The 27,593-nt window shown below is 49.0% G+C and overlaps 1 protein-coding gene across 1 annotated transcript in view; it reads right to left on the minus strand.

Annotated features, from left to right (window-relative positions):
• Window positions 1–27,593, minus strand: part of CFAP74 (cilia and flagella associated protein 74) — a 741,155-nt gene that overhangs the window by 664,363 nt on the left and 49,199 nt on the right. The window contains exon 4 of the mRNA XM_063943052.1: window positions 25,881–26,024. Within this exon, the coding sequence (XP_063799122.1) occupies window positions 25,881–26,024 (144 nt within the window). The remainder of the gene's footprint in view (window positions 1–25,880; window positions 26,025–27,593) is intronic.

A 27,593-nucleotide genomic window follows, 5' to 3' on the forward strand; every position in this document is an offset into this window, starting at 1 on the left:
AGATTATTTTACTCCTGCAACATATACAGGACTCTGCGAACTTTACGGTGGAAGCCATAAAAGAGATAGGTTTGCTTAATGCATGCACCACCGCTATGGCAGTGTCACGCAGAGGCTTGTGGATACGCCAGTGGACTGCTGATGCAGACTCCAGGAAGGCGTGGAAGGCCTACCATTCACAGGAGAGGCATTGTTTGGAGACGAACTAGACAAATGGATCTCCAAAGCTACTGCAGATAAGTCCACATATCTTCCTTCTGCAGCTTCCCCAGCCAGGAAGGCTTACTCAGGTTACAATTTACAGTTCTTTCAGACAGCCAAGTTTAGGGGCAAAACCAGAGGTTCTTCTACAGCCACCAGAGGCGCTAGAAGTAAACCACGCAAACCAGCAACTGCCGGTTCTCAGGAACAGAGCTCCAGCTCTGCTTCCTCAAAGCCTTCAGCATGACGGTGGACCGCAATGCCTGGAAGACTGGCAGGTGGGAGCCCGACTAAAATTCTTCAGTCACATCTGGACAAGTTCGTGCCTGGATCTCTGGGTCATAGATCTTATTTCCCAGGGGTACAGACTGGAGTTCCAAGAGCTCCCACCTCACAGATTCTTCAAATCAGGCTTACCAGTTTCGCAAGAAGCAAGTATAACTTTACAGGACGCCATTCAAAAACCTGGTATAGACTCAGGTCATTGTTCCAGTTCCACCTCATCTGTAAAACAAGGGGTATTATTCCAACTTGTTTGTAGTACCGAAATCGGACGGTTCAGTAAGACTGATTTTCAACCTCAAGTCGTTGAACCCGTACTTACGAGTGTTCAAATTCAAGATGGAGTCTCTGAGAGTGGGGATCTCCGGTCTGGAGAAGGGGGAATTCCTAGTGTCTCTGGATATCAAGGATGCGTACTTTCACATTCCGATCTGGCCGCCTCATCAGGCTTATCTACGGTTTGCATTGCAGGACTGTCACTACCAGTTCCAGGTCCTGCCATTTGGTCTCTCCACGGCACCGAGGGTATTCACCAAAGTGGTGGCAGAGATGATGCTTCTACTCCGCAAACAGGGAGTGAACATTATTCCGTACTTGGATGATCTTCTGATAAAGGCACCGTCCAGGGAGCGGTTGGTGGACAGCACTGGCCTCTCAACCAGACTACTCATGGATCACGTGTGGATTCTGAACTTACCAAAATATCACCTGGAACCGACGAGAGGCTTCCTTTCCTGGGAATGATACTGGACACAGAGTCTCAGACAGTGTTCCTTCCCTTGGAGAAGGCTATGGTAATCCAGTCAATGGCTTAGGCTGTAAAATGGTGGCCTCTTACGAGGCGCTTCAGTAAGGAAGGTTTCATGCAAGGCCCTTCCAGCTGGATCTGTTGGACAAATGGTCCGGATCGCATCTTTACATGCACCAGAGGATCCGTCTGTCGCCGGAAGCCAGGATCTCCCTTCTGTGGTGGCTACAGACTTCTCACCTCGTCGAGGGTCAGAGGTTCGGGATTCAGAATTGGATTCTGCTAACCACAGACGCAAGCCTCAGAGGTTGGGGAGCAGTCACCTAGGGGGTACAGTTTCAAGGAAGATGGTCAAGTCGGGAAGTCATCCTTCCAATAAAACATCCTGAAACTCAGGACAATCTACAACGCTCTTCTGCAGGCCTCATCTCTACTTCGGAATCAGGCCATTCAAGTCCAGTCGGACAATGTAACGGCGGTTACGTACATAAACTAACAGAGCAGAACGAAAAGCAGAGTAGCAATGTCAGAAGTGTAAAAAAATTCTCCTCTGGGTGGAAAAACACGCCGTGACGTTGTCGGCAGTCTTCATTCCAGGAGTAGACGACTGGGAAGCAGACTTCTTCGGCAGACACGACCTGTACCTGGGGGAGTGGGGCCTTCACCCGGAGGTGTTCCAGTGGTTGACACGTCAGTGGGGATATCCACAGATCGACATGATGGCCTCTCGACTCAACAAGAAGCTCATGCGGTATTGTTCCAGGTCGAGAGACCCACAAGCAGTGGCGGTAGACGCTCTGACAACTCCGTGGGTCTACTAGCTGGTGTACGTGTTTCCTCCACTTCCTCTGATCCCAAGAATTCTAAAGAGAATAAAAAGGGAAAAGGTTCAAGCAATACTCAATGCTCCGGACTGGCCGCGAAGGGCCTGGTATGTGGATCTTCTTGAAATGCTGATCGAAATTCCGTGGATTCTACCACTTAGCGGGAATCTTCTGCAACAGGGCCTGTTCGTCTATCAGGACTTACAGCGGCTACGTTTAACGGCATGGAAGTTGAACGGCTGATTCTAGCCAGGAGAGGGATTCCTGACAAGGTCATCCCGACTATGGGGGTCATTCTGACCCGTTCGCACACAGCGGTTCTTCGCTGCGGTGCGAACGGGTCGGAAATAAGCATGCGCGTCATTGCCCGGCGACGATCATCGCCGGGCAACGCTGCCGCCAGCGACAAATGTGATCGCAACGACGATCGCAAGAAGAAGGGCAGGCAGGAGGCGTTCCGGGTGGATACTCACCGTTTCCAGCGAGTGGTAAGAAAAATGCAGGTGTGTCCAGGCGAACGGAGGGCAGATGTCTGACGTCAAAGCCGGGACCTGCATCGCTGGATCAGTCGCACAGGGTAAGCAGGTTTAGGGCTAGTCTTGTTTTGTGTGAAACTTTTTTTAACATAGCAGGACTGCACAAGCGTTCGCAGCCCTGTTATGCTAAAATACACTCCCCCATAGGCGGAGATTAGTTGATCGCACCAGCAGCAAAAATTAGCTTAGTGCGATCAACTCGGAATGAGGGCCAATGATCCAAGGCAGGAAGGGGGTAACGTCTAAATATTACCACCGTATATGGAAGAGGTATGTCTCTTGGTGTGAAAGCAGACAATATTCTGCAGTGGAGTTTCATCTGGGACATCTCCTGCTTTTTCTGCAGTCGGGAGTGGATGTGGGCCTACGTCTAGGCTCCATTAAAGTCCAGATTTGGCCTTGTCTATTTACTTTCAGAAACAATTGGCTTCTCTCCCTGAGGTCCAGACATTCTTGAAAGATGTTTTGCACATCCAACCTCCCTTTGTGCCTCCCGCGGCACCTTAGGATCTCAATTTGGTTCTGCACTTCCTACAATCGGACTGGTTTTAGCCATTACAGGAGGTGGATGTAAAGTACCTTACGTGGAAGACAGTCACACAGTCAGGTGTGGATGTGGGCCTACTTTTGGGCTCCTTAAAAGTCCAGATTTCGACCTTATCCATGTTCTTCCAGAAACAATTGGCTTCTCTCCCTGAGGTTCAGACATTTTTGAAGGGGGTTCTGCACATCCAACCGCCCCTTGTGCCTCCTACGGCACCTTGGGATCTCAACGTGGTGTTGCAGTTCCTGCAATCAGAATGGTTTGAGCCTTTACAGGACGTTGACGTCAAGTTTCTTACGTGGAAGGCCGTCACGCTGTTGGCCTTGGCTTCAGCAAGACGTGTGTCGGAGCTGGAGGTATGGTCTTACAAGAGTCCCTACTTAATTTTCCATGAGGACAGAACTGAACTCAGGACTCGTCAGCAATTTCTTCTTAAGGTGGTGTCTGCATTTCACATAAACCAACCTATTGTGGTTTCGGTTGTTACGGACACCTCTGCTACTTTAAAGTCTTTGGATGTTGTGCGGGCTTTGAAGGTGTACGTAAAGAGGACAGCTCGTCACAGGAAATTGGTCTCGCTGTTCGTTCTTTATGATCCCAATAAAACTGGGTGTCCTGCTTCACAGCAGTCAATTGCACGCTGGATCAGGCTAACTATCCAGCATGCTTATTCCACGGCGATTGCTGGTTCCAAAATCTGTACAGGCCCACTCTACTAGGTCGGTGGGTTCTTCTTGGGTGGCTGCCCAGGGTGTCTTGGCTTTACAGCTCTGCCGAGCAGCTATTTGGTCAGGTTCAAAACACGTTTGCAAAGTTTTACAAGTTCGATACTTTGGCCTCTGAGGACCTCCGGTTTGGTCCATCAGTTCTGCAGGAACTTCAGAACTCTCCTACCCGGTTTGGGAGTTTTGGTACTTCCCCATGGTACTGAATGGATTCCCAGTATCCTCTAGGACATAAGAGAAAATAGGATTTTAATTACTTGCCGGTAAATCCTTTTCTTGTAGTCCGTAGGGGATACTGGGCGCCCGCCCGGTGCTTCATTCTTCCTGCACTGTTACTTGGTTCAGTAATGTTGTTTGGTTCAGCGGTTGCTGTTCCTGGTTTCATGTTTGGTTAGCTTGGCTTTCCTCTTGTTTTGTGTGTGCTGGTTCGTAATCTCACCACTTTCCTTTTTCTATATCCTTCTCTCAAAGTATGTCCGTCTCCTCGGATACAGTTTCCTAGTCTGGTAGGAGGGGCATAAAGGGAGAAGCCAGCGCACACTAACAAATTCTTAACGTGCCCAAGGCTCCTAGTGGACCCGTCTATACCCCCATGGTACTAAATGGATTCCCAGTATCCCCTACGGACTACGAGATAAGGATTTACCGGTAGGTAATTCAAATACTATTTTTTACCGTATCTGCTACAGGTACATTTCTATAGACCCTTCTAGCTGAAGCAATAGCCAGCAAAAATAGCAACTTAAGGGACAGCCACTTAAGGTCACCAGAGGCAAGAGGTTCAAATGGAAACTCTTGCAAGGCCTCCAATACCACCGACAGATCCCAAGGGGCCACAGGAGGTACATGAGGAGGCTGAATCTGCAACACGCCCTGAGTGAATGTATGAACATCCGGAAGGGCAGCAATCTTTCTCTGAAACAAAACCGATAAGGCAGAAATGTGAACCTTGAGGGTGGCCAGACGCAGGCCTAAGTCCAGGCCCTGTTGTAGGAAGGCCAACAGTTTGGCCGTGCTAAACTTGAAAACGTCATGATTGTGAGACGCACACCAAGTAAAGTAAGCATTCCAGACCGTATGGTAAATCCGAACAGAAGCCGGCTTACGGGCCTTCAACATAGTTTGAACGACCGCCTCAGAAAAACCCTTGGCCCTCAGGACGGAAGCCTCAAGAGCCATGCCGTCAAAGCTAGACGGGCCAAGTTCTGGTAAAAACAAGGGCCCTGAACGAGGCGGTCTCGTCGTTGGGGAAGTAGAAGGGGACAATCTAGCGAGAGGCCCTGTAGATCGGAGAACCAGTGCCGTCTGGGCCACGTTGGAGCTAGCAGAAGTAGTTTTCCTCCTTCTTGCTTGAACTTCCGTATTACTCTGGGCAGGAGTGACAACTGAGATAGTCCGCCTCCCAGTTCAGAACGCCCGGAATGAACACTGCTGATATGGCCGGCAGATGGCGTTCTGCCCACTGAAGAATCCTTGATACTTCCCTCATTGCCATGCGGCTTCGAGTGCCGCCTTGATGATTTATGTACGCCACCGTGGTGGCATTGTCCGACTGTACTTGAACAGGTCTGTTCTGAATTAGATGCTGGGCCATTGTCAACGCGTTGAACACTGCCCGCAGTTCCAGAATATTGATTGGTAGCAGAGACTCCTCCTTGGTCCATCGACCCTGAAGAGAGTGTTGTTCCAACACCGCGCCCCAACCTCTCAGACTGGCATCCATCATCAGAAGGACCCAGTTGGATATCCAGAAGGGACGGCCCCTGCTCAAACGTTGGTCCTGCAGCCACCAACTCAGTGACAGGCGGACCTCCGTAGACAATGAGATCATGTGAGATCTGATCCGGTGAGGCAGGCCATCCCACTTGGTCAGAATTAACTTCTGCAGAGGGCGAGAGTGGAACTGAGCATACTCCACCATGTCGAAAGCAGACACCATGAGACCCAGCACTTGCATTGCCGAATGTATCGACACTTGTGGACGAGATAGGAAGCATCGAATCCTGTCCTGAAGTTTCAGGACGTTCTCCTGAGACAGGGACAACCGTTGGTTGTGAGTGTCCAATAACGCTCCCAGGTGTAACATGCTCCGAGCAGGAACCAGGGAGGATTTCTTCCAGTTGATCAGCCACCCGTGGGCTTTCATGCACTGGACCGTCAGATCGAGATGACACAGGAGAAGTTCTGGGGAATTTGCCAGGATCAACAAATCATTTAAGTACGGTAGGATCCTGACCCCTTGACGTCAGAGAGTAGCCGTCATGACCGCCATTACTTTGGCGAAGACTCGGGGAGCCGATGTCAAACCAAAGGTAATGCCCGAAATTGGTAATGCAGGTTGCCCACCGCAAACCGCAGGTACTGTTGATGAGATACCGCAATAGGAATATGCAGGTAGGCATCCTGTATGTCCAGGGAGACCATATAGTCCCCCGGCTCCATGACCAAAACAATAGAGCGCAGAGTTTCCATACGAAACTTGGAGACCCGCACATGTTTGTTCAAGGACATCAGATTGAGAATGGGCCCCGAGGACCTGTTCGGTTTTGGGACTAGAAACAGCGTGGAATAGTACCCCTTGCCTCTCTGAGCCAGAGGCACATGTACCACCACTCCTGTGACCAGGAGGGAATGTACCACTGAGTGCAACGCGTTTGCTTTTGCCGGATCCAGAGGCACATCTGTCAGGCAAAACCACTGCGGGGGACGATTCTTGAAAGGTATAGCTTAACCTCGAGCGACGACTTCCCTCGCCCAGGCATCCGAAGTGGTCTTCAACCATTCCTGGGCAAAACCTAGAAGTCGGACCCCTACCCAGGGATCCCCCAGAGGGAGGCCCGCCCCGTCATGCGGCAGGCTTGTCAGTTATGGAAGCTGGCTGACGGGCAGCCCAGGCACGCTTTGGTCTGGGCTTGGCAGGTCTAGAAGCACGAGCTTGCTTTGGGTATGCCTGACCTTTTGCTTTACCTGGAGTAAGAAAGGGCCGAGGGAAAGTACTTTTAGCCTTCTGTGCGGAAGGAGCCATACTAGGTAGGCAAGCTGTTTTAGCCATAGCCATATCAGCCACAATCTTATTTAGGTCTTCTCCAAAGAGAATGTCTCCCTTGAAAGGAAGCACCTCCAGGGTTTTCTTGGAATCCAAATCCACCGACCAGGATCTCAACCAAAGGATACGTCTGGCCAAGACGGATGCAATAGCAGCCTTGGCCGCGAGCACCCCGCCTCCTTCAGGTACAGAGAAGACGTGGCAATATATGAGGGACATTGTCGAACATGCTCAGACGCGTCGGCAGACAGTTCCGCCTCGAGTTCCTGAGCCCACGCCTCAACAGCCCAAGTCGCTGCAATTTTTGGCCTATGCACAGCCCCCGTTAGGGTATAAATCACTTTTAAACAGCCCTCCACACGTCTATCCGTCGGTTACTTCAGAGAGGTGACGGTAGTTACTGGCAGAGCAGAGGAAACAACCATACGCGCCACATGAGAATCAACAGGCGGTGGGGTTTCCCAATTTTTACACACCTCCGCAGAGAGAGGATAGCGAGCCAACAGTCTCTTATTCGGAGTAAACTTTGTCCCCGGATTTTCCCAGGATTCCTGACGTATGTCAACCAGGTGTTTAGAGAAGGGTAAAACCTGTTTAACCACTTTCTTACGTTTAAACCTATCCGGTTTCTTGGAGACAGTTTAAGGCTCAGAATCCTCAGACACTTGAAGAATTAGCCGAATCGCCTCAATCAAATCCGGGGCATTCATGGATGACTTTCCTTCCCCATCTGAAACGTCATCGGTGTCAGTATATGCACCGTCCTCCTCCGAGGACGTGTCGGTTAAAGCCGTGGATTGGGAGGAGGTAATGGTCTGTTTAGAAGACGACTTAGTCTTAGGCGGGCGAGAGTGAGACTTAGATTTAGTCATAGATTGGTTCAAATGCTGTAGCTGAGTGGAAAGCTGATCCGCCCATGGCGGGTTCACAGCAGGGACCATAAACTGCAGTGGCACAGGTGGTCCCACAGGGGGCGTCAACTTAGTCACAAGTGTGTTTAGAAATGTGGAGAATGTAGCCCAAGGCGGATCCTGTGATGCCCCAAGCACTACTGACCCACTGGGGGGTAATGAACCCCCTGAACCAGAACTCTCAGCTGCTAAATTATCCTCCGTTGCGTCAGCGGCCTCACTACCACGCAGTGTGAGAGAGGCCCCAACGTTGTTGCCACGTGTAGCAGACATACTATGTGCATAATAATGGGCAACCCGGTACAAGGTGTAGCAGCACTATACCTAGCAAGAACTCTCAAACGGCACAGACCGGAGGTTCAATAGATATAGAATATAAGGTGACTATAAATCAGAAACAAAAATATCCTGACAGTATATTTTGTGATATAATCCTATATTGAAAATAGATAAATCTGAAACACTTGGCCCCCTCAGGTATAGCAATATAGGAATAGCACGCTGAGTGAAATACCCTGCAATAAGGCAACCACGCAGCAGCTACATGCACACACACACACACACTATATATATATATATATATATATATATATATATATAGAGTCACAAGTGTACCATGCAGAAATTATGTACCATAAACTGCACTGGACTAGGAATACAAAGTAATACTCAGTATGGATATATGTAATAACTGTAGATATAACAAACACAGTCAGCACTGGATGTATATCACAGGGTGTTTGTACCACACAACCCTGAAAGTACGCCCTCTTTCTTAACTAACACAGTCCCAGTGACAGGTAGAATACTCAAGTGTCCTGTAGGAAGCACAGCACTAGTCAGGCGGTTCCACAGAGGAGGATTTGCCCCAGCAATCCCAGGAAACAGCAAGGCTCTGTTTGTAATGGCTGCTGATCGGGAATGAGGGAGAGGGAAGCAGCTCCAGGGCGGGAACATTGCAGAAATGGCCTGGGGGGAGGGGCCTCAGGTCCGACCTGCTCCCCCTCCTGGCATCAGCACCGGGTGTGCGGGCAGTAAAACTAACGCAGGGGGGAACTTGATACAACATCCCCCATGACCTGTGCCCATAATATAACCCTGGTGGCTAGTGGAACATCAGCCCAGTAATCCGTGTCCACGCCAGCACACGCGCGGCCCGCCTCCTACGGCCGCGCTGGATCGCGGTAAAGTGCGGCACAGAAGCCCCTTACCTCCCCCTTGACTGCGGCTCCGCGATCCGGGAGACAGCGGCGTGTGTGTGACTCACGTTAGGATGGAAGAAGCCGGAGCCTCCGCTGCAGTGACCCGGTAACCGCGGCACGGGTGTATACAGCGCCGCTGAGGGTGATGGAGCTGCATGCAGGAAGGTCTATTAGACTGTGCCTGCAGCAGCCCTGTAAGTCTTCTTTACATTTCCATTTTTCAGTCTGTAAAATAAAGCTCTGAAAAGGCTGCTTATGGCAGCCTCCTGTTAAGTGCCTGCATACTGCAAGGCACCAACTTACAAACTGAGCTCCCTGGCATGGAGGCGGGGTTATAGAGGAAGCGGCGCTGTGCATCTTGGGAACAGTCAAAAGCTTTGAGCCTGTTGGTGCCTCAGATCAAGATCATACTCTACACCCCGATGTAATTCCTTGTGGAGCCCAGTGTACCCCGCAGCAGAAAATAAGAATTTACTTACCGATAATTCTATTTCTCGGAGTCCGTAGTGGATGCTGGGGTTCCTGAAAGGACCATGGGGAATAGCGGCTCCGCAGGAGACAGGGCACAAAAAGTAAAGCTTTTAACCATGTGGTGTGTACTGGCTCCTCCCCCTATGACCCTCCTCCAAGCCTCAGTTAGGTACTGTGCCCGGACGAGCGTACACAATAAGGAAGGATCTTGAATCCCGGGTAAGACTCATACCAGCCACACCAATCACACCGTACAACTTGTGATCTAAAACCCAGTTAACAGTATGATAACAGAGGAGCCTCTGAAAGATGGCTTCCTACAACAATAACCCGATGAAGGCAACAATAACTATGTACAATTATTGCAGATAATCCGCACTTGGGATGGGCGCCCAGCATCCACTACGGACTCCGAGAAATAGAATTATCGGTAAGTAAATTCTTATTTTCTCTATCGTCCTAGTGGATGCTGGGGTTCCTGAAAGGACCATGGGGATTAAACCAAAGCTCCCAAACGGGCGGGAGAGTGCGGATGACTCTGCAACACCGAATGAGAGAACTCCAGGTCCTCTTTTGCCAGGGTATCAAATTTGTAGAATTTTACAAACGTGTTCTCCCCCGACCACGTAGCTGCTCGGCAGAGTTGTAATGCCGAGACCCCTCGGGCAGCCGCCCAAGATGAGCCCACCTTCCTTGTGGAATGGGCCTTAACAGATTTAGGCTGTGGCAGGCCTGCCACAGAATGTGCAAGTTGAATTGTGCTACAAATCCAACGAGCAATCGACTGCTTAGAAGCAGGAGCACCCAGCTTGTTGGGTGCATACAGTATAAACAGCGAGTCAGATTTTCTGACTCCAGCCGTCCTTGAAATGTATATTTTTAAAGCTCTAACAACGTCCAACAACTTGGAGTCCTCCAAGTCGCTTGTAGCCGCAGGCACTACAATAGGCTGGTTCAGGTGAAACGCTGATACCACCTTAGGGAGAAAATGCGGACGGGTCCGCAGTTCTGCCCTATCCGAATGGAAAATTAGATATGGGCTTTTGTAAGATAAAGCCGCCAGTTCTGACACTCTCCTGGCTGAAGCCAGGGCTAGTAGCATGGACACTTTCCATGTGAGATATTTCAAATCCACCTTTTTTAGTGGTTCAAACCAATGGGATTTGAGGAAATCTAAAACTACGTTTAGATCCCACGGTGCCACCGGAGGCACTACAGGGGGCTGTATACGCAGTACACCCTTAACAAAAGTCTGGACCTCAGGAACTGAGGCCAATTCTTTTTGGAAGAATATTGACAGGGCCGAAATTTGAACCTTAATAGATCCCAATTTGAGACCCATAGACAATCCTGATTGCAGGAAATGCAGGAATCGACCCAGTTGAAATTCCTCCGTCGGAGCACTCCGATCCTCGCACCACGCAACATATTTTCGCCAAATGCGGTGATAATGTTTCGCGGTTACTTCCTTCCTTGCTTTAATCAAAGTAGGAATGACTTCTTCCGGAATGCCTTTTCCCTTTAGGATCCGGCGTTCAACCGCCATGCCGTCAAACGCAGCCGCGGTAAGTCTTGAAACAGACAGGGACCTTGCTGAAGCAGGTCCCTTCTCAGAGGTAGAGGCCACGGATCGTCCGTGATCATCTCTTGAAGTTCCGGGTACCAAGTCCTTCTTGGCCAATCCGGAGCCACTAGTATCGTTCTTACTCCTCTTTTCCTTATAATTCTCAATACCTTTGGTATGAGAGGCAGAGGAGGAAACACATACACCGACTGGTACACCCAAGGCGTTACCAGCGCGTCCACAGCTATTGCCTGCGGGTCTCTTGACCTGGCGCAATACCTGTCCAGTTTTTTGTTGAGGCGAGACGCCATCATGTCCACCATTGGTCTTTCCCAACGGGTTACAAGCATGTGGAAAACTTCTGGATGAAGTCCCCACTCTCCCGGGTGAAGGTCGTGTCTGCTGAGGAAGTCTGCTTCCCAGTTGTCCACTCCCGGGATGAACACTGCTGACAGTGCCATCACATGATTCTCCGCCCAGCGAAGAATCCTCGCAGCTTCTGCCATTGCACTCCTGCTTCTTGTACCGCCCTGTCTGTTTACATGGGCGACTGCCGTGATGTTGTCCGACTGGATCAACACCGGTTTTCCTAGAAGCAGAGGTTCTGCCTGACTTAGAGCATTGTAGATTGCTCTTAGTTCCAGAATGTTTATGTGAAGAGACATCTCCAGGCTCGACCACACGCCCTGGAAGTTCCTTCCTTGTGTGACTGCTCCCCAGCCTCTCAGGCTGGCGTCCGTGGTCACCAGGATCCAATCCTGTATGCCGAATCTGCGGCCCTCCAATAGATGAGCGCTCTGCAACCACCACAGAAGAGATACCCTTGTCCTTGGAGACAGGGTTATCCGCCGGTGCATCTGAAGCTGCGACCCTGACCATTTGTCGAGCAGATCCCTCTGGAAAATTCTTGCGTGGAATCTGCCGAATGGAATTGCTTCGTAAGAAGCCACCATTTTTCCCAGGACTCTTGTGCATTGATGTACAGACACCTTTCCTGGCTTTAGGAGGTTCCTGACAAGTTCGGATAACTCCTTGGCTTTTTCCTCCGGGAGAAACACCTTTTTCTGAACCGTGTCCAGAATCATCCCTAGGAACAGCAGACGTGTTGTCGGAATTAACTGGGATTTTGGAATATTCAAAATCCACCCGTGCTGTTTTAGCACTTCTTGAGACAGTGCTACTCCCATCTCTAGCTGTTCTCTTGACCTTGCCCTTATCAGGAGATCGTCCAAGTATGGGATAATTAACACGCCTTTTCTTCGAAGAAGAATCATCATCTCGGCCATTACTTTGGTAAAGACCCGAGGTGCCGTGGACAATCCAAACGGCAGCGTCTGAAACTGATAGTGACAGTTTTGTACGACGAACCTGAGGTACCCCTGGTGTGAGGGGTAAATTGGGACGTGGAGATACGCATCCTTGATGTCCAAGGATACCATAAAGTCCCCTTCTTCCAGGTTCGCTATCACCGCTCTGAGTGACTCCATCTTGAACTTGAACTTTTTTATGTACAGGTTCAGGGATTTCAGATTTAGAATAGGTCTTACCGAGCCGTCCGGCTTCGGTACCACAAATAGAGTGGAATAATACCCCTTTCCCTGTTGTAAAAGGGGTACTTTGACTATCACCTGCTGAGAGTACAGCTTGTGAATGGCTTCCAAGACCGTCACCCTGTCGGAGGGGGACGTTGGTAAAGCAGACTTCAGGAAACGGCGAGGTGGAGATGTCTCTAGTTCTAACCTGTACCCCTGAGATATTATCTGCAGGATCCAGGGATCTACCTGCGAGTGAGCCCACTGCGCGCTGAAATTCTTGAGACGCCCCCCCACCGCCCCCGAGTCCGCTTGAGAAGCCCCAGCGTCATGCTGAGGCTTTTGTAGAAGCGGGGGAGGGCTTCTGTTCCTGGGAAGGAGCTGCCTGTTGCTGTCTCTTCCCCTTTCCTCTGCCTCGTGGCAGATATGAATATCCCTTTGCTCTCTTGTTTTTAAAGGAACGAAAGGGCTGCGGTTGAAAAGTCGGTGTCTTTTTCTGTTGGGGAGTGACTTGAGGTAAAAAGGTGGATTTCCCGGCCACCAAATCCGATAGACCGACTCCAAATAACTCCTCCCCTTTATACGGCAAAACTTCCATATGCCGTTTTGAGTCCGCATCGCCTGACCACTGTCGCGTCCATAAACTTCTTCTGGCCGAAATGGACATAGCACTTACCCGTGATGCCAGCGTGCAGATATCCCTCTGTGCATCACGCATATAAAGAAATGCATCCTTTATTTGCTCCAAAGACAGTAAAACATTGTCCCTATCCAGGGTATCAATATTTTCAATCAGGGACTCTGACCAAGCTACTCCAGCACTGCACATCCAGGCTGTCGCTATAGCTGGTCGTAGTATAACACCTGTATGTGTGTATATACTTTTTAGGATATTTTCCATCCTCCTATCTGCTGGATCTTTAAGTGCGGCCGTCTCAGGAGAGGGTAACGCCACTTGTTTTGATAAGCGTGTGAGCGCCTTGTCCACCCTAGGAGGTGTTTCCCAGCGCGCCCTAACCTCTGGCGGGAAAGGGTATAAAGCCAATAACTTCTTTGAAATTAGCATTTTTTTATCGGGGGCAACCCACGCTTCATCACACACCTCATTTAATTCTTCTGATTCAGGAAAAACTATAGGTAGTTTTTTCACACCCCACATAATACCCTGTTTAGTGGTACCTGTAGTATCAGCTATATGTAACGCCTCCTTCATTGCCAAAATCATATAACGTGTGGCCCTACTGGAAAATACGGTTGATTCGTCACCGTCACCACTGGAATCAGTGCCTGTGTCTGGGTCTGTGTCGACCGACTGAGGCAAAGGGCGTTTTACAGCCCCTGACGGTGTTTGAGGCGCCTGGACAGTCACTAATTGATTGTCCGGCCGTCTCATGTCGTCAAACGACTGCTTTAGCGTGTTGACACTATCCCGTAATTCCATAAATAAAGGCATCCATTCTGGTGTCGACCCCCTAGGAGGTGACATCCCCATATTTGGCAATTGCTCCGCCTCCACACCAATATCGTCCTCATACATGTCGACACACGCGTACCGACACACAGCAGACACACAGGGAATGCTCTAAACGAAGACAGGACCCCACTAGCCCTTTGGGGAGACAGAGGGAGAGTCTGCCAGCACACACCAAAAGCGCTATATATGACAGGGATAGCCTTATAATAAGTGCTCCCTATATAGCTGCTTTAAATATATATAATGCCACAATTTTGCCCCCCCTCTCTTGTTTTACCCTGTTTCTGTAGTGCAGTGCAGGGGAGAGACTGGGAGCCTTCCTGACCAGCGGAGCTGTGAGAGGAAAATGGCGCCGTGTGCTGAGGAGATAGGCCCCGTCCCTTTTTCGGCGGGCTCGTCTCCCGCTCTTCAATGGATTCAGGCAGGGGTTAAATATCTCCATATAGCCCCCGGAGGCTATATGTGAGGTATTTTATGCCTAAAAAAAGGTTTCTCATTGCTGCCCAGGGCGCCCCCCCCCAGCGCCCTGCACCCTCAGTGACTGCCGTGTGAAGTGTGCTGGGAGCAATGGCGCACAGCTGCAGTGCTGTGCGCTACCTTAAGAAGACTGAGGAGTCTTCTGCCGCCGATTCTGGACCATCTTCTGTCTTCAGCATCTGCAAGGGGGCCGGCGGCGCGGCTCCGGTGACCCATCCAGGCTGTACCTGTGATCGTCCCTCTGGAGCTTGATGTCCAGTAGCCAAGAAGCCAATCCATCCTGCACGCAGGTGAGTTGACTCCTTCTCCCCTAAGTCCCTCGCTGCAGTGATCCTGTTGCCAGCAGGAATCACTGTAAAATAAAAAACCTAGCTAAACTTTTTCTAAGCAGCTCTTTAGGAGAGCCACCTAGATTGCACCCTTCTCGGCCGGGCACAAAAACCTAACTGAGGCTTGGAGGAGGGTCATAGGGGGAGGAGCCAGTACACACCACATGGTTAAAAGCTTTACTTTTTGTGCCCTGTCTCCTGTGGAGCCGCTATTCCCCATGGTCCTTTCAGGAACCCCAGCATCCACTAGGACGATAGAGAAAGAAGTGATAAAGCAGTGATAAGTGCAAGGTGATTACGCACCAGCCAATCATTACGGATTTGAAAAATGACAGGAGCTGACTCGCTGGTGCGTTATCACCTTGCACTTATCACTGCTTTATCCCTTCTCCAGGCTTAATACATCTGCCCCCATAGGTTCTGCCAGATTGTTTTCACTTCTATGTGCAACTGACCAATCCCATTCCTGAGTGTCCGGACAACTGAGCGGCATCAACCAATCCTGGCAAGTCATCTTAGAGACTGCCTATTTAAACAGCTCCTGTGCATTCAATCATTGTCTGAACGTCATCTAACCTACGTTTTCAGTAGAATTATGGATCCTTGTTCCTGCATATCTTTCTGCTCCAGTGTTTCTGCCTTATTATTTCTGAAAAGACTCTCTTTTGAATCCGTATTCTTGGCTCCCCAGTGTTTCAAGATTCATTTGTGTCTCCTCCCGGAAATCTCTTTGTGAATATTCAGTCACAGCGTCTGCTTCAGCAACAATCACAGTGCACAGTCTCTCTCACTGCTCCTGCAGTCCAACTATTATACTCATACTTACCTACTCTCCCGGAAGCTGCGGTAGGCTCCCGTTTTTTGGGGTAGCCCCCCGCACCCCCGGTAGAGTGGGCAGGTCTCCCGCATACTGGTCGCACCCTAGTGATGCGTGCAGGATGGAGAGATAACCTCCCGCATTCGCGGGTCCATCGGGTGGAGAAGGGGTTAAAATGACGCAAATGGGCTTAGTGATGTCACAGTCCGGCCCCGCCCCCCGAAGACACCTGCAGCGTCTCCTCTCCGGGCTTCTCCCGGAGAGGAGAAATACAATGTAGGTAAGTATGATTATACTTGTGCTTTAACCCTGGCTGTGCTACAGCAGCATCCACTGTGCGCGGTGTCTCTAATTGCTTCTACCGTCCAGAAATTATACCTGCGCTTTAACCCTTGCCGTGTTCTGGCAGCATTAACAGTGCAGTCTCTCACTGCTCCTGCAGTCCACCAGCTACACCTATGTTTTAACCCTCGCTGTGCCTCTCCAACACTAGTACACATTGGGGGGAATTCAATTGTTTGAAGAGTCGGTTGGGTGTCTGTATTTTATTAGATACGAAAAAACAGACACCCAACTGACTTTTCAAACAATTGAATACCGCCCATTGAGCTGCTCTCATAGTTTCCTCACCAAACTCACCCTGAGCTAGTCTGGGGGTGCCATGACTGTTGGTTTTTGTGAACACCATCGGTCACATTGGATTCCATGCCTACAGACTAGCAATACTCATTGAGGTAGATTGGGACAAGAGTCCCTTTGAAATCCCTGTGTCGTGATCCAAATCAGGTAAATTTACCAAAATTTCTAAACTTGTTCAGCAGAGCAGGGAAAGTAGTTTTCAGCTTTATGTACAAACTCAGTTTTATTTTTTCTCTAACCTGTCTGGTTAGACAGAGGAGGTCCCTGACAAGCGGACATAAAGCTATGGGGGTCAATCACCGGGCATCAGTATATAGCGAAGGGATGGTGCAAAAGAAAATGTTTGCACGGGCTATCGCAAGGTGAATGACAGGAAGTGGCCGTTTGTGGGTGGCAACTGAGTGTTTTACAGGAGTGTCGGAAAAACACAGGAGGGACCAGGCGTTTTCAGGGAGGGTGTCTGACGTCAGCTCCGGCACCGATTAGCAGCGGCTGAGTAAGTCCTGGGCTGCGCAGAGACTGCACAAACTGATGTTTGTACAGCTCTGCTACAAAAGCGATCGCACACCTGCACAGCACTGTAGGCGGCGATTATCTGATTGCAGGGCTGCAAAAAAAAGGCACCCTTGCGATCAGGTCTGAATTACCCCCTATGTGCAGTACTCAATCATCATGTGTAGCAAAGTAAAGGTTCTATAGAAAGTAGTGGAACAAATTCTCTTCAAATAAATGAAGCAGCAATAGTACCCAGGAATACGCACAGATTTGCCCTGATACATATTTAATACATTACGTTTTAGACTTACAATATCAGTTACACAAACAAACAATTGGATTTACGTATCAGCAGAATGCAAAGAGCTTAATGGCATACACAAGTTTTCAGCAGAAAATCTGGTAAAGACCATTTGCTGCATCTAATCCGTTTTTTTTTTTTTAATTATTAATGATCAGTCGTTAACACTAGTTTAAATTGCTTTACTGATGGTGTTCAATTACATTTACTGAAAGTACGTTCCCAACATTAAATAATCATAATCTGCTGCTTCAGTTTCAACACTGACCTTCTATAGTGTTATTGTGACGGTTTGGGTACTACTCTCTTCTACAGTTTCTTTTTGGGATGGGAGGCTGTACTGTGTTGCATAATATGAATATGGGGCAAACTGTGTGGCATACTATAAATATGGACAGGGCAAATGCCAGAAGGGCCGATGGCTGGATGGGCCTAAACGGCCACATAGCGAACGGGGCTGGCCGAGCAGTGTAGGCTCCTATCTCTCTGCTCAGTCATCTGCCCTCCCTCTATCCCACCTGCGGCCGGTATACAGATGGATGGGGGTGTGCTACGAGGTCAGGCCCCCCTCGCTCGTGGCACGCCCCAGTGGCCGTGTCCCTCTTGTCGTGCGCACGTAGTGGCATGCCAGGGCTGTTTCACGGTCCCAGTCCGTCCCTAAATTTGGACCATAGTATGTGGCCAGAAGCTGCATCAGGGTCAGTGACACCAGGTGCGGTAAATAGTCCACCTCAGAAAAAGGGGCATTGCTTCGCTGGAAGTAAGAATTTACTGTGGTCTAGTGGGGAGGGGGTGGGGCCTCGCACAAACCCCATTATATCACTCTGAGGGTGTGCCAAGCATTCCTGTAGCAGATGCTGGGCTGCCACTGGAATCTGTGGCTTCACTGCCAGCTCCTGTTCAGTGACGGGATCCGAGCACTGCACGAGAACATCAGTACTCACTTCGGAGAAGCCAGCAATATTGGTGTCACCCTCTGGGAGACACCCAGGGTGTGGTCCGCATCCCCAGTGCTTAAAGTGGTCCTAGAGAGGTGGTGGAACTCACCCTCCCCCCAGCACCCATGCAATAAAGGTACTGCGCGTGCCTTAGGCGCACCAACAAAAGGGGCATGGTCTAAAAAGAAAGGGGCGTGGTCACACAATAGTATCCCCAATTAAAATTATGCCACACAGTAGCACAATCTTATTCACATCACACCACATAGTAGTGTCCCTTATTCATGTTATGACACACATTAGGGCCCCTTATACACAAAGCCCACAGTAGTAGCACCCCTAATGCACATAATGCCCACAGTAGTAGCACCAGTGGCGGAACTAGAGAATGGTGGGCCCAGGTGCAACAATATGCATTGGGCCCCCTCCCATATTAAAAACGGTGTTTTATCTCACTAACAAGGGGTGTCGCCACTCGCCACACAGTAGTACTCCCAATTCACAGTAGAGAGCCTTATACACAGTACGCCACACAGTAGAGAAGCTTATACACAGTACACCACACAGCAGAGAGCCTTATACACGTTGCGCCACACAGTAGAGCGCCTTATACACGTTGCGCCACACAGTAGAGCGCCTTATACACGTTGCGCCACACAGTAGAGAAGCTTATACACGGTACGTCACACAGTAGAGAGCCTTATACAGGGTTCGCCACACAGTAGAGAGCCTTACACAGGGTGCGCCACACAGTAGAGATCCTTATACAGGGTGCGCCACACAGTAGAGAAGCTTATACATGTTACAACACATAGGGGTCAATTCTATTTGGCAACTAAAGAATAGCGCCGGGAATTAGCTCCCGACGCTATTCAATTCTGCTACTAGTTGCCCGCAATTGTCGGGAATTCTTCTCTCATCCCCGGGGGATGAGAGAATAAACCCGACAAAAGTGCTGCCTCGCGGCCGGCGCGAGGCTGATTCTGTCGGGAATCAGCCTCGCGCCAGGTAGTTAAGTCGGAGAATGCCCGTTCTCCCGACAAAACTACCTGTTAAGTCGGCGAGAACGGGACATCGCCGACTTAACTTTAGCTGAATTGAATAGCGTCGGGAGCTAATTCCCGGCACTATTCTTTAGTTGCCGAATAGAATTGACCCCATAGGGGGGTATTCAGTTATTGCCGGATTTTTCATCCAGTCTAAAAATCGTCAATTATTGGTCATTTTTAGGGCGAATGACATTTCCCCTATTCAATGCATGTGCAGGATTTTTCAACTGGTCAAAAAATCCAGCACTAACGAAAAACACGTGGATCTGTGAATTTCCTGGTGAGCCATGTGTTTTGACGAATTTGCAGGCATTTTAGTCTGTTTTTTGGGTCTGTTTTCTCCCATGCCAATTCGACAAAAAAAGTGAAACGTCGTGGGCGAAAAGGGATTCAAAAATGGGCGAAAAACCCGCAATTAAATACCCATGGTCGAATTATACCGTTTTTTCGGCTAGCCGAAATTGAATACCCCACATAATAGAGAAGCTTATACACGTTATGCCACACAGTAGAGAGGCTTATACATGGTACACCACACAGTAGAGAGGCTTATACATGGTACGCTACACAGTAGAGAGGCTTATACACGTTGCGCCACACAGTAGAGAGGCTTATACATGGTACGCTACACAGTAGAGAGGCTTATACATGGTACACCACACAGTAGAGAGGCTTATACATGGTACACCACACAGTAGAGAGGCTTATACATGGTACGCTACACAGTAGAGAGGCTTATACACGTTGCGCCACACAGTAGAGAGGCTCATATAAACGGTGCGCCACACAGTAGAGAGCCTTATACACGGTACGCCACACAGTAGAGAGCCTTATACATGGTACGCCACACAGTAGAGAACCGTATACACGGTACGCCACCCAGTAGAGAGCCTTATACATGGTACACCACACAGTAGACAGCCGTATACACGGTACGCCACACAGTAGAGAGGCTTATACATGGTACACCACACAGTAGAGAGGCTTATACACGTTGCGCCACACAGTAGAGAGGCTTATACATGGTACACCACACAGTAGAGAGGCTTTTACACGGTACGACACACAGTAGAGAGGCTTATACACGGTACGCCACACAGTAGAGAGCCTTATACATGATACGCCACACAGTAGAGAGGCTTATACATGGTACGCCACACAGTAGAGAGGCTTATACATGGTACGCCACACAGTAGAGAGGCTTATACACGGTACGCCACACAGTAGAGAGGCTTATACACGGTACGCCACACAGTAGAGAGCCTTATACATGGTACGCCACACAGTAGAGAGGCTTATACACGGTACGCCACACAGTAGAGAGCCTTATACATGGTACGCCACACAGTAGAGAGGCTTATACACGGTACGCCACACAGTAGAGAGCCTTATACATGGTACGCCACACAGTAGAGAGGCCTATACATGGTACGCCACACAGTAGAGAGCCTGATACAGGGTACGCCACACAGTAGAGAGGCTTATACACGGTACGCCACACAGTAGAGAGCCTTATACATGGTACGCCACACAGTAGAGCGACGCACACGTCAACATTTACAACCAGGAATGTGAGACATATACAGTATATACACAGAAAAACACACACCCATAGCTCAACACACACACACACACACACACACACACACACACACACACAGCTAAACAGACATAGCAAAATACACATACAGTATATACAGACACACACACACACACACACACACCCATAGCTAAACACACACACACACACACACACACAGCCTTATCGTTGCCGCGATGTGTTGGAACTGGCGTACGCATCACAGCAAGCTGCAGTGAAAGCCGTACTGTGGCTAGTCGCTGCCTCCGTTCACTCCATAGATGTCTATGGCTTGCATGCGTACACACACACGCGCTTCATAGACATGGGCACACTAGTCGCGCCATCCATGCCGTGATGCGAACTCATCGCGGGTTGGATGAGTGTGGCTACATCTATAGATATGGATATACACACACACACATAGTAAAACATACGCAAAGCAAGACACATATACACCGACACATCCACAGAAAACACACACACACACACACACACACACACACACACACACACCACATAAATACAGCTAAACACACATAGCAAAATACATATACAGTATATACACAGAAAAACACACACCCATAGCTCAACACACACACACACACACACACACACACACAGCTAAACAGACATAGCAAAATACACATACAGTATATACAGACACACACACACACACACCCATAGCTAAACACACACACACACACACACACAGCTACACAGACATAGCAAAATACATATAGAGTATACACTGAAACAAACACACACCCATAGCTAAACACACACACACACACACACACACACACACACACACACAACACATAAATACAGCTAAACACACATAGCAAAATTCATATACAGTATATACACAGAAACACACACACCCATAGCTAATCACACACACAGCTAAACAGACATAGCAAAATACACATACAGTATATACACACACACACACACACACACACACAAAGCTACACAGACATAGCAAAATACATATACAGTATATACAGAAACACACACGCACACAGCAAAACAGACATAGGAAAATACATATAGAGTATACACTGAAACACACACATACCCATAGCTAAACACACACATTGCCAGCAAAACACAAACTCTTTACTTTACATATGTTTTCATTTTCCACAAGTTGCACACTTTCCACCTCCTAGGCTAGCTCTGGCTCCGGCAAGGCTCCTCGCTGTGCAGGGGCTGAGTGCACTGACGTGACGTCTCCTCAGTCCTCACTCTTCTGTACACACACACTGCTGCCGTGACTCCCCTCTCCCTCCCCCCCCCCTCCCTCTCCCCCCCTGTCCAGTATGCAGTGACTCAGTCCAGGAAGCTGAGAGCTGCAGCCGAGATGAAGGGTGATGTGATCACCCTTCTCACATCACTGGTGCCGGGGACCGCAAACAGGCTTCCTCAGTTAGGAGTCTAGGACCCGCAGCAGTAGCTCAGCGGTAGCAGCGTGTAATGAGTCAGTCTGACTCATTATACTGCTGCCGGCTATGGGCCCCTTCACAGCGCTGGGCCCCAGTGCACTGCACCGCTTGCACTGCCGCAAGTTCCGCCTCTGAGTAGCACCCCTAATACACATAATGCCCACAGTAGTAGTACCCCTAATACACATAATGCCCACAGCAGTAGCGCCCCTTATACAATGCCCACAGTAGTAGTGCCCCTTATGTCCCCAGTAGTGATGCCCCTTATGAAGTGCCCCCTTTACAATGCCCTCAATAGCAGTGCCCCCAGTAGTAATGACCTTAATGGTAATGCCCCTAGGTAGTATTACCCCCAATAGTTATGTCACCTGTAGTAATGCCCCCTGTAGTTAAGCCCCCAGTAGTTATGCCCCCAGTGGTAATGCCCCTGAAGTTATGACCCCAGTAATTTACCCCGCTTTAGTTTAGTCCCCCAGTGGTAATGCCCCCAGTAATTAAGCCTCCCTGTAGTTTAGCCCTCATGTAGTTTGCCCCATGTAGTTTAGACACCCTGTAGTTTAGCCCCCAGTGGTAATGCCCCCTGCAGTTTAGCCCCAGTAATTATAGCCCCTGAAGTTATGCCCCCAGTAGTTTGGCCCCCCCAGTAGTAATGCCCCCACTAGTTTAGCCCCCATGTAGTATGCCCCCAGCAGTTAGCCCGCATGTAGGTTAGCCCCCAGTAGAAGCGCCGCTAATGCACTCGCACATATGGGGAAAAAAACAACAACACAATACTCACCGAGCCCCACTCCAGGGTCCGACCGCTGTGGTCCTTCCGGCATCCGCTCCTTGGCACTATGGGAGAGACGTCATGACGTCTCTCCCATAGTGGACACTGACAGCTGGAAGCCGGAGCTCAGCAGTGAGCTCCTGCCGCCGGCTTCCGCTGTGGAGAGGGCGCCGGGCGGCCGCTGGTAGCACAATCTCAGCGGGCGCCCGGCATCTCCCTGCGGCGCCGGGCACACATCGGATTAGGTGAGCTGGAGGAGGCGGAACGTCCAAGTGGAACTGATGGAACGCAGATCCACCCCGTTCTGGATCACTTTAACCCCTGCACACCCTCCTACCTTTGTGATGCCTCTGTGTGTGACATATTTTGAAGTGGGTATGGGCATGAGGCAGCATTCAAAGATGCATGTGTAGAGGTCTGATGGCATGTGGGGAGGTTGAGGTACATTGTAGGGGCGTGTTTGGTGGTCTACTGTATGCAAGTTTTCATCTATTTTGGTCAGAGGCGATGGCCTGGCTCCTAAACATTTAAACTAGCTCCTAGATTTCATATTCATAATTCCCTAAGCTGATAAAGCAACTCAATCACCTTTGTATTACCTAGTTGACAAAGTTGCAGTTTCAAACTTAAATTATTTGTGAAAGTACAATGTGCTTCAAAGGGGGCGTATTAAAGCCAGGGGGTCCATGTGCAGTGGGCCCATTCTTCTGAGCAGCGAACCCCATGCATCTTACCTTGTGCTGGTTTGTGGGTCCCTCCTCCACCACCATGCCATTTTCCCAGTGATATTCAGGAAGATGGTGAATATGCACAAGAGAGCAAGGGCTTTGCTTTCACTTTGCAGCTCCAACTTCCTAAAGACGTCACTGGGAAGATGGCACCACGGAGGAGGAGGCACCCGCTTCACGGCACAAGGTAAGTATACTCTGCACAACACTCCCTGCACACACTATAAATACATCTTTGTCCTTCACTATTATTTAGTTTCAGCATTAATAGGGGAAGCTATTGGGATACCATTGTAAATATTGCTGCAGTTGCAGCCAGATTGCTCACAAAACCACATGGAATATAGTTATCGCATTCCAGTGAACAGAGGAACCTTTCTGATTGTGGGCACTCGCAGATTTATTATGTTAGTTAAATAAAAAGGTACTAATACCAAGTACTGTATACAAATTTAAGAGACTACCCCCTCGCCTGTCAATTCACAAACAGCACCTTCGCTACCCTTACACATCATGGACCTAATTCTGAGTATGACGGATCTTTGTGCATAGGCAAATGGCAAGTTTTTACATGCAGTGTTTTTGCCTATGGGCCTAAATCAGAGTTGATCGCAGCAGCAAATTTGTTAGCAGTTGAGCAAAATCATGGGCGTCATTCCAACCCGATCGCACACTGCAGTTGTTTGCAGCGCAGCGATCGGGTCAGAACTGCGCATGCACGTGCGCCTGCGCCAACGCAGGCGTGGCCGGACCATGCGGGAGGCGGGCCGCAGCGGCTGCGTGACGTCACACGCAGCCACTGCGACCCGGGGCAGCAACGAGTTACTCCCGGCCAGCCGCAGGAACTGCGTTGGCCGGGAGTTACTCTTCAAGTACTAAAGCATCGCCGCTGTGCGATGCTTTTGTACTTGTGCGGGGGAGCCGGACTGACATGCTGGGCGGACTAGCCCTGTGCTGGGCGTCCCCCCCGCGTGTCTGGGAAGATGATCGTAGCTGTGCTAAATGTGCTCTGCAGATGGGCAGAGAGAGTTAGATTTGGGTGTGGTGTGTTCAAACTGAAATCTAAATTGCAGTGTAAAAAGAAAGCAGCCAGTATTTACCCTGCACAGAAACAAAATAACCCACCCAAATCTAACTCTTTCTGCAAATGTTATATCTGCCTCCCCTGCAGTGCACATGGTTTTGCCCAACTGCTAACAAATTTGCTGCTGCAATCAACTCTGAATTACCCCCTATGTCCGTCCTTTTCCTACTCGGACAGGACTCTTCAGTCTTTCAGTGAAATCAGGTGACATTATTGCAAGTGCATAGAACCTTCATGTTTTGTGAGAGTGTCAGGGGAATGTATAAAAAAGCTCCCCCGTGTCTGACAGATCACTTGCACCTAGGATGGGGCTGATGCAGGTGCTCAGACTAATGAGAATGGTCACACGGCTGGTATAAAAGCAATGGGCGACGCGGCTTCCTCTTGCAGACGCACAAACCATTAGCTGAACAGAGTATCATATGAACACAAAATAGTAAGGGGTCAATGTACTAAGCCTTGGAGAGAGACAAAGTGGACGGAGATAAAGTCAAGCCGCCCCTAACTGCCATGTTACAGGCTGCATATGGAAAATGACAGAAGCTGGTTGGTACTTTATCTCCATCCACTTTGTCTCTCTCCAAGGCTTAGTAGTAGTGCACAGACCCCTAAATCTGGATTCCGTGGCTGCTTGCGACTACAGACAGTTCTCGACTAACAATCAGCCCTGTTGTTAGTTGTATTAGTTTTGGAGACATAGGTATTAAATGTTTTAGAAAAACATTATAATAAAGGTTATGTTTTATTTACTAGACTATGGGGGTCTATGTGCTAAGCCTTGGAAAGCTATACAGTGGATGGAGATAAAGTACCAACCAATAAGCTCCTGTCATTTTTCAAACAGTCTGTAACATTAGGAGCAGATTGGTTGATACTTTATCTCCGTCCACGTTATATCTCTCCAAGGCTTAGCACATAGACCCCTATGCCCTAATATCAATGATGAACAAACAGGGATTCCAAGTAACCCTATAAAAAAGATGTAACTAATTAAATCAATTCACCAGAGCCCAATACAACAAACTTTCTTCTTTCCTCTCCTTTCAGTATATCATTTCCGAGGAATACATAGTCTGCAGATTATTTACTGGTACTGGATGACACAACATTAATCCTGATACCAGTGGGGATGTATCATTTCTATATTGTTCCAACAAATAATCATACCTGACTTTCAGGATCATAAATTCTTTCTCTTGCTGAAAACTGTCCAACTGGGTTAGTTTTTTACGCAGTTGGAAAGTCTGAACCTTATCGGCAAATCTTGTGTTTTTTATTAGTTCACTCTCATCTTGGTACGGTTCGTTAGACCTAGAAAGAAAATATGGCAGTTAAGTAACACTTTGCAATTGAATGTAGTCAATAAAATATTATGTCTGTCCCAGTATTTTTCACTCTGTCTCACTGGGGTAGAAGATAGTATATCCTTTTGCTACCATAGTCATATAAAACATGTTGGGGGTTTTTCTGTGTGGGCATTATTCTCTCAATTCTACAGTATTTCAGTGACAGGAAGGCAAGTTTAAGGAACACTGGCGTGATGGTGACACTCAGGGGGCTAATTGATCCTCCAAGGCTATTCAATTAGTCCACGCAGGCTGTATTTAATGGGGATTTTCTTTTGCGTCTGAATGGACCAAGAAAAAATAAGAATTTACTTACCGATAATTCTATTTCTCATAGTCCGTAGTGGATGCTGGGAACTCCGTAAGGACCATGGGGAATAGCGGCTCCGCAGGAGACTGGGCACAAAAAGTAAAAGCTTTAGACTAGCTGGTGTGCACTGGCTCCTCCCCCCATGACCCTCCTCCAAGCCTCAGTTAAGATACTGTGCCCGGACGAGCGTACATAATAAGGAAGGATCTTGAATCCCGGGTAAGACTCATACCAGCCACACCAATCACACCGTACAACTCGTGATCTGAACCCAGTTAACAGTATGATAACCGTAGGAGCCTCTGAAAAGATGGCTTCCAACAATAAACAACCCGATTTGTTTGTAACAATAACTATATACAAGTATTGCAGACAATCCGCACTTGGGATGGGCGCCCAGCATCCACTACGGACTATGAGAAATAGAATTATCGGTAAGTAAATTCTTATTTTCTCTGACGTCCTAGTGGATGCTGGGAACTCCGTAAGGACCATGGGGATTATACCAAAGCTCCCAAACGGGCGGGAGAGTGCGGATGACTCTGCAGCACCGAATGAGCAAACACAAGGTCCTCCTCAGCCAGGGTATCAAATTTGTAGAATTTAGCAAACGTGTTTGCCCCTGACCAAGTAGCTGCTCGGCAAAGTTGTAAAGCCGAGACCCCTCGGGCAGCCGCCCAAGATGAGCCCACGTTCCTTGTGGAATGGGCTTTTACAGATTTTGGCTGTGGCAGGCCTGCCACAGAATGTGCAAGTTGAATTGTACTACAAATCCAACGAGCAATCGTCTGCTTAGAAGCAGGAGCACCCAGCTTGTTGGGTGCATACAGTATAAACAGCGAGTCAGATTTTCTGACTCCAGCCGTCCTGGAAACATATATTTTCAGGGCCCTGACTACGTCCAGCAACTTGGAGTCCTCCAAGTCCCTAGTAGCCACAGGTACCACAATAGGTTGATTCATGTGAAATGCTGAAACCACCTTAGGGAGAAATTGAGGACGAGTCCTCAATTCCGCCCTATCCGAATGAAATATCAGGTAAGGGCTTTTATAGGATAAAGCCGCCAATTCTGATACGCGCCTGGCTGAAGCCAGGGCCAACAGCATTACCACTTTCCATGTGAGATATTTCAAATCCACTGTGGCAAGTGGTTCAAACCAATGTGATTTTAGGAACCCTAAAACTACATTGAGATCCCAAGGTGCCACTGGAGGCACAAAAGGA

This window comes from Pseudophryne corroboree, chromosome 10 (genome assembly GCF_028390025.1).
Source record: "Pseudophryne corroboree isolate aPseCor3 chromosome 10, aPseCor3.hap2, whole genome shotgun sequence".
In the NCBI taxonomy this organism is placed as follows: Eukaryota; Metazoa; Chordata; class Amphibia; order Anura; family Myobatrachidae; genus Pseudophryne; species Pseudophryne corroboree.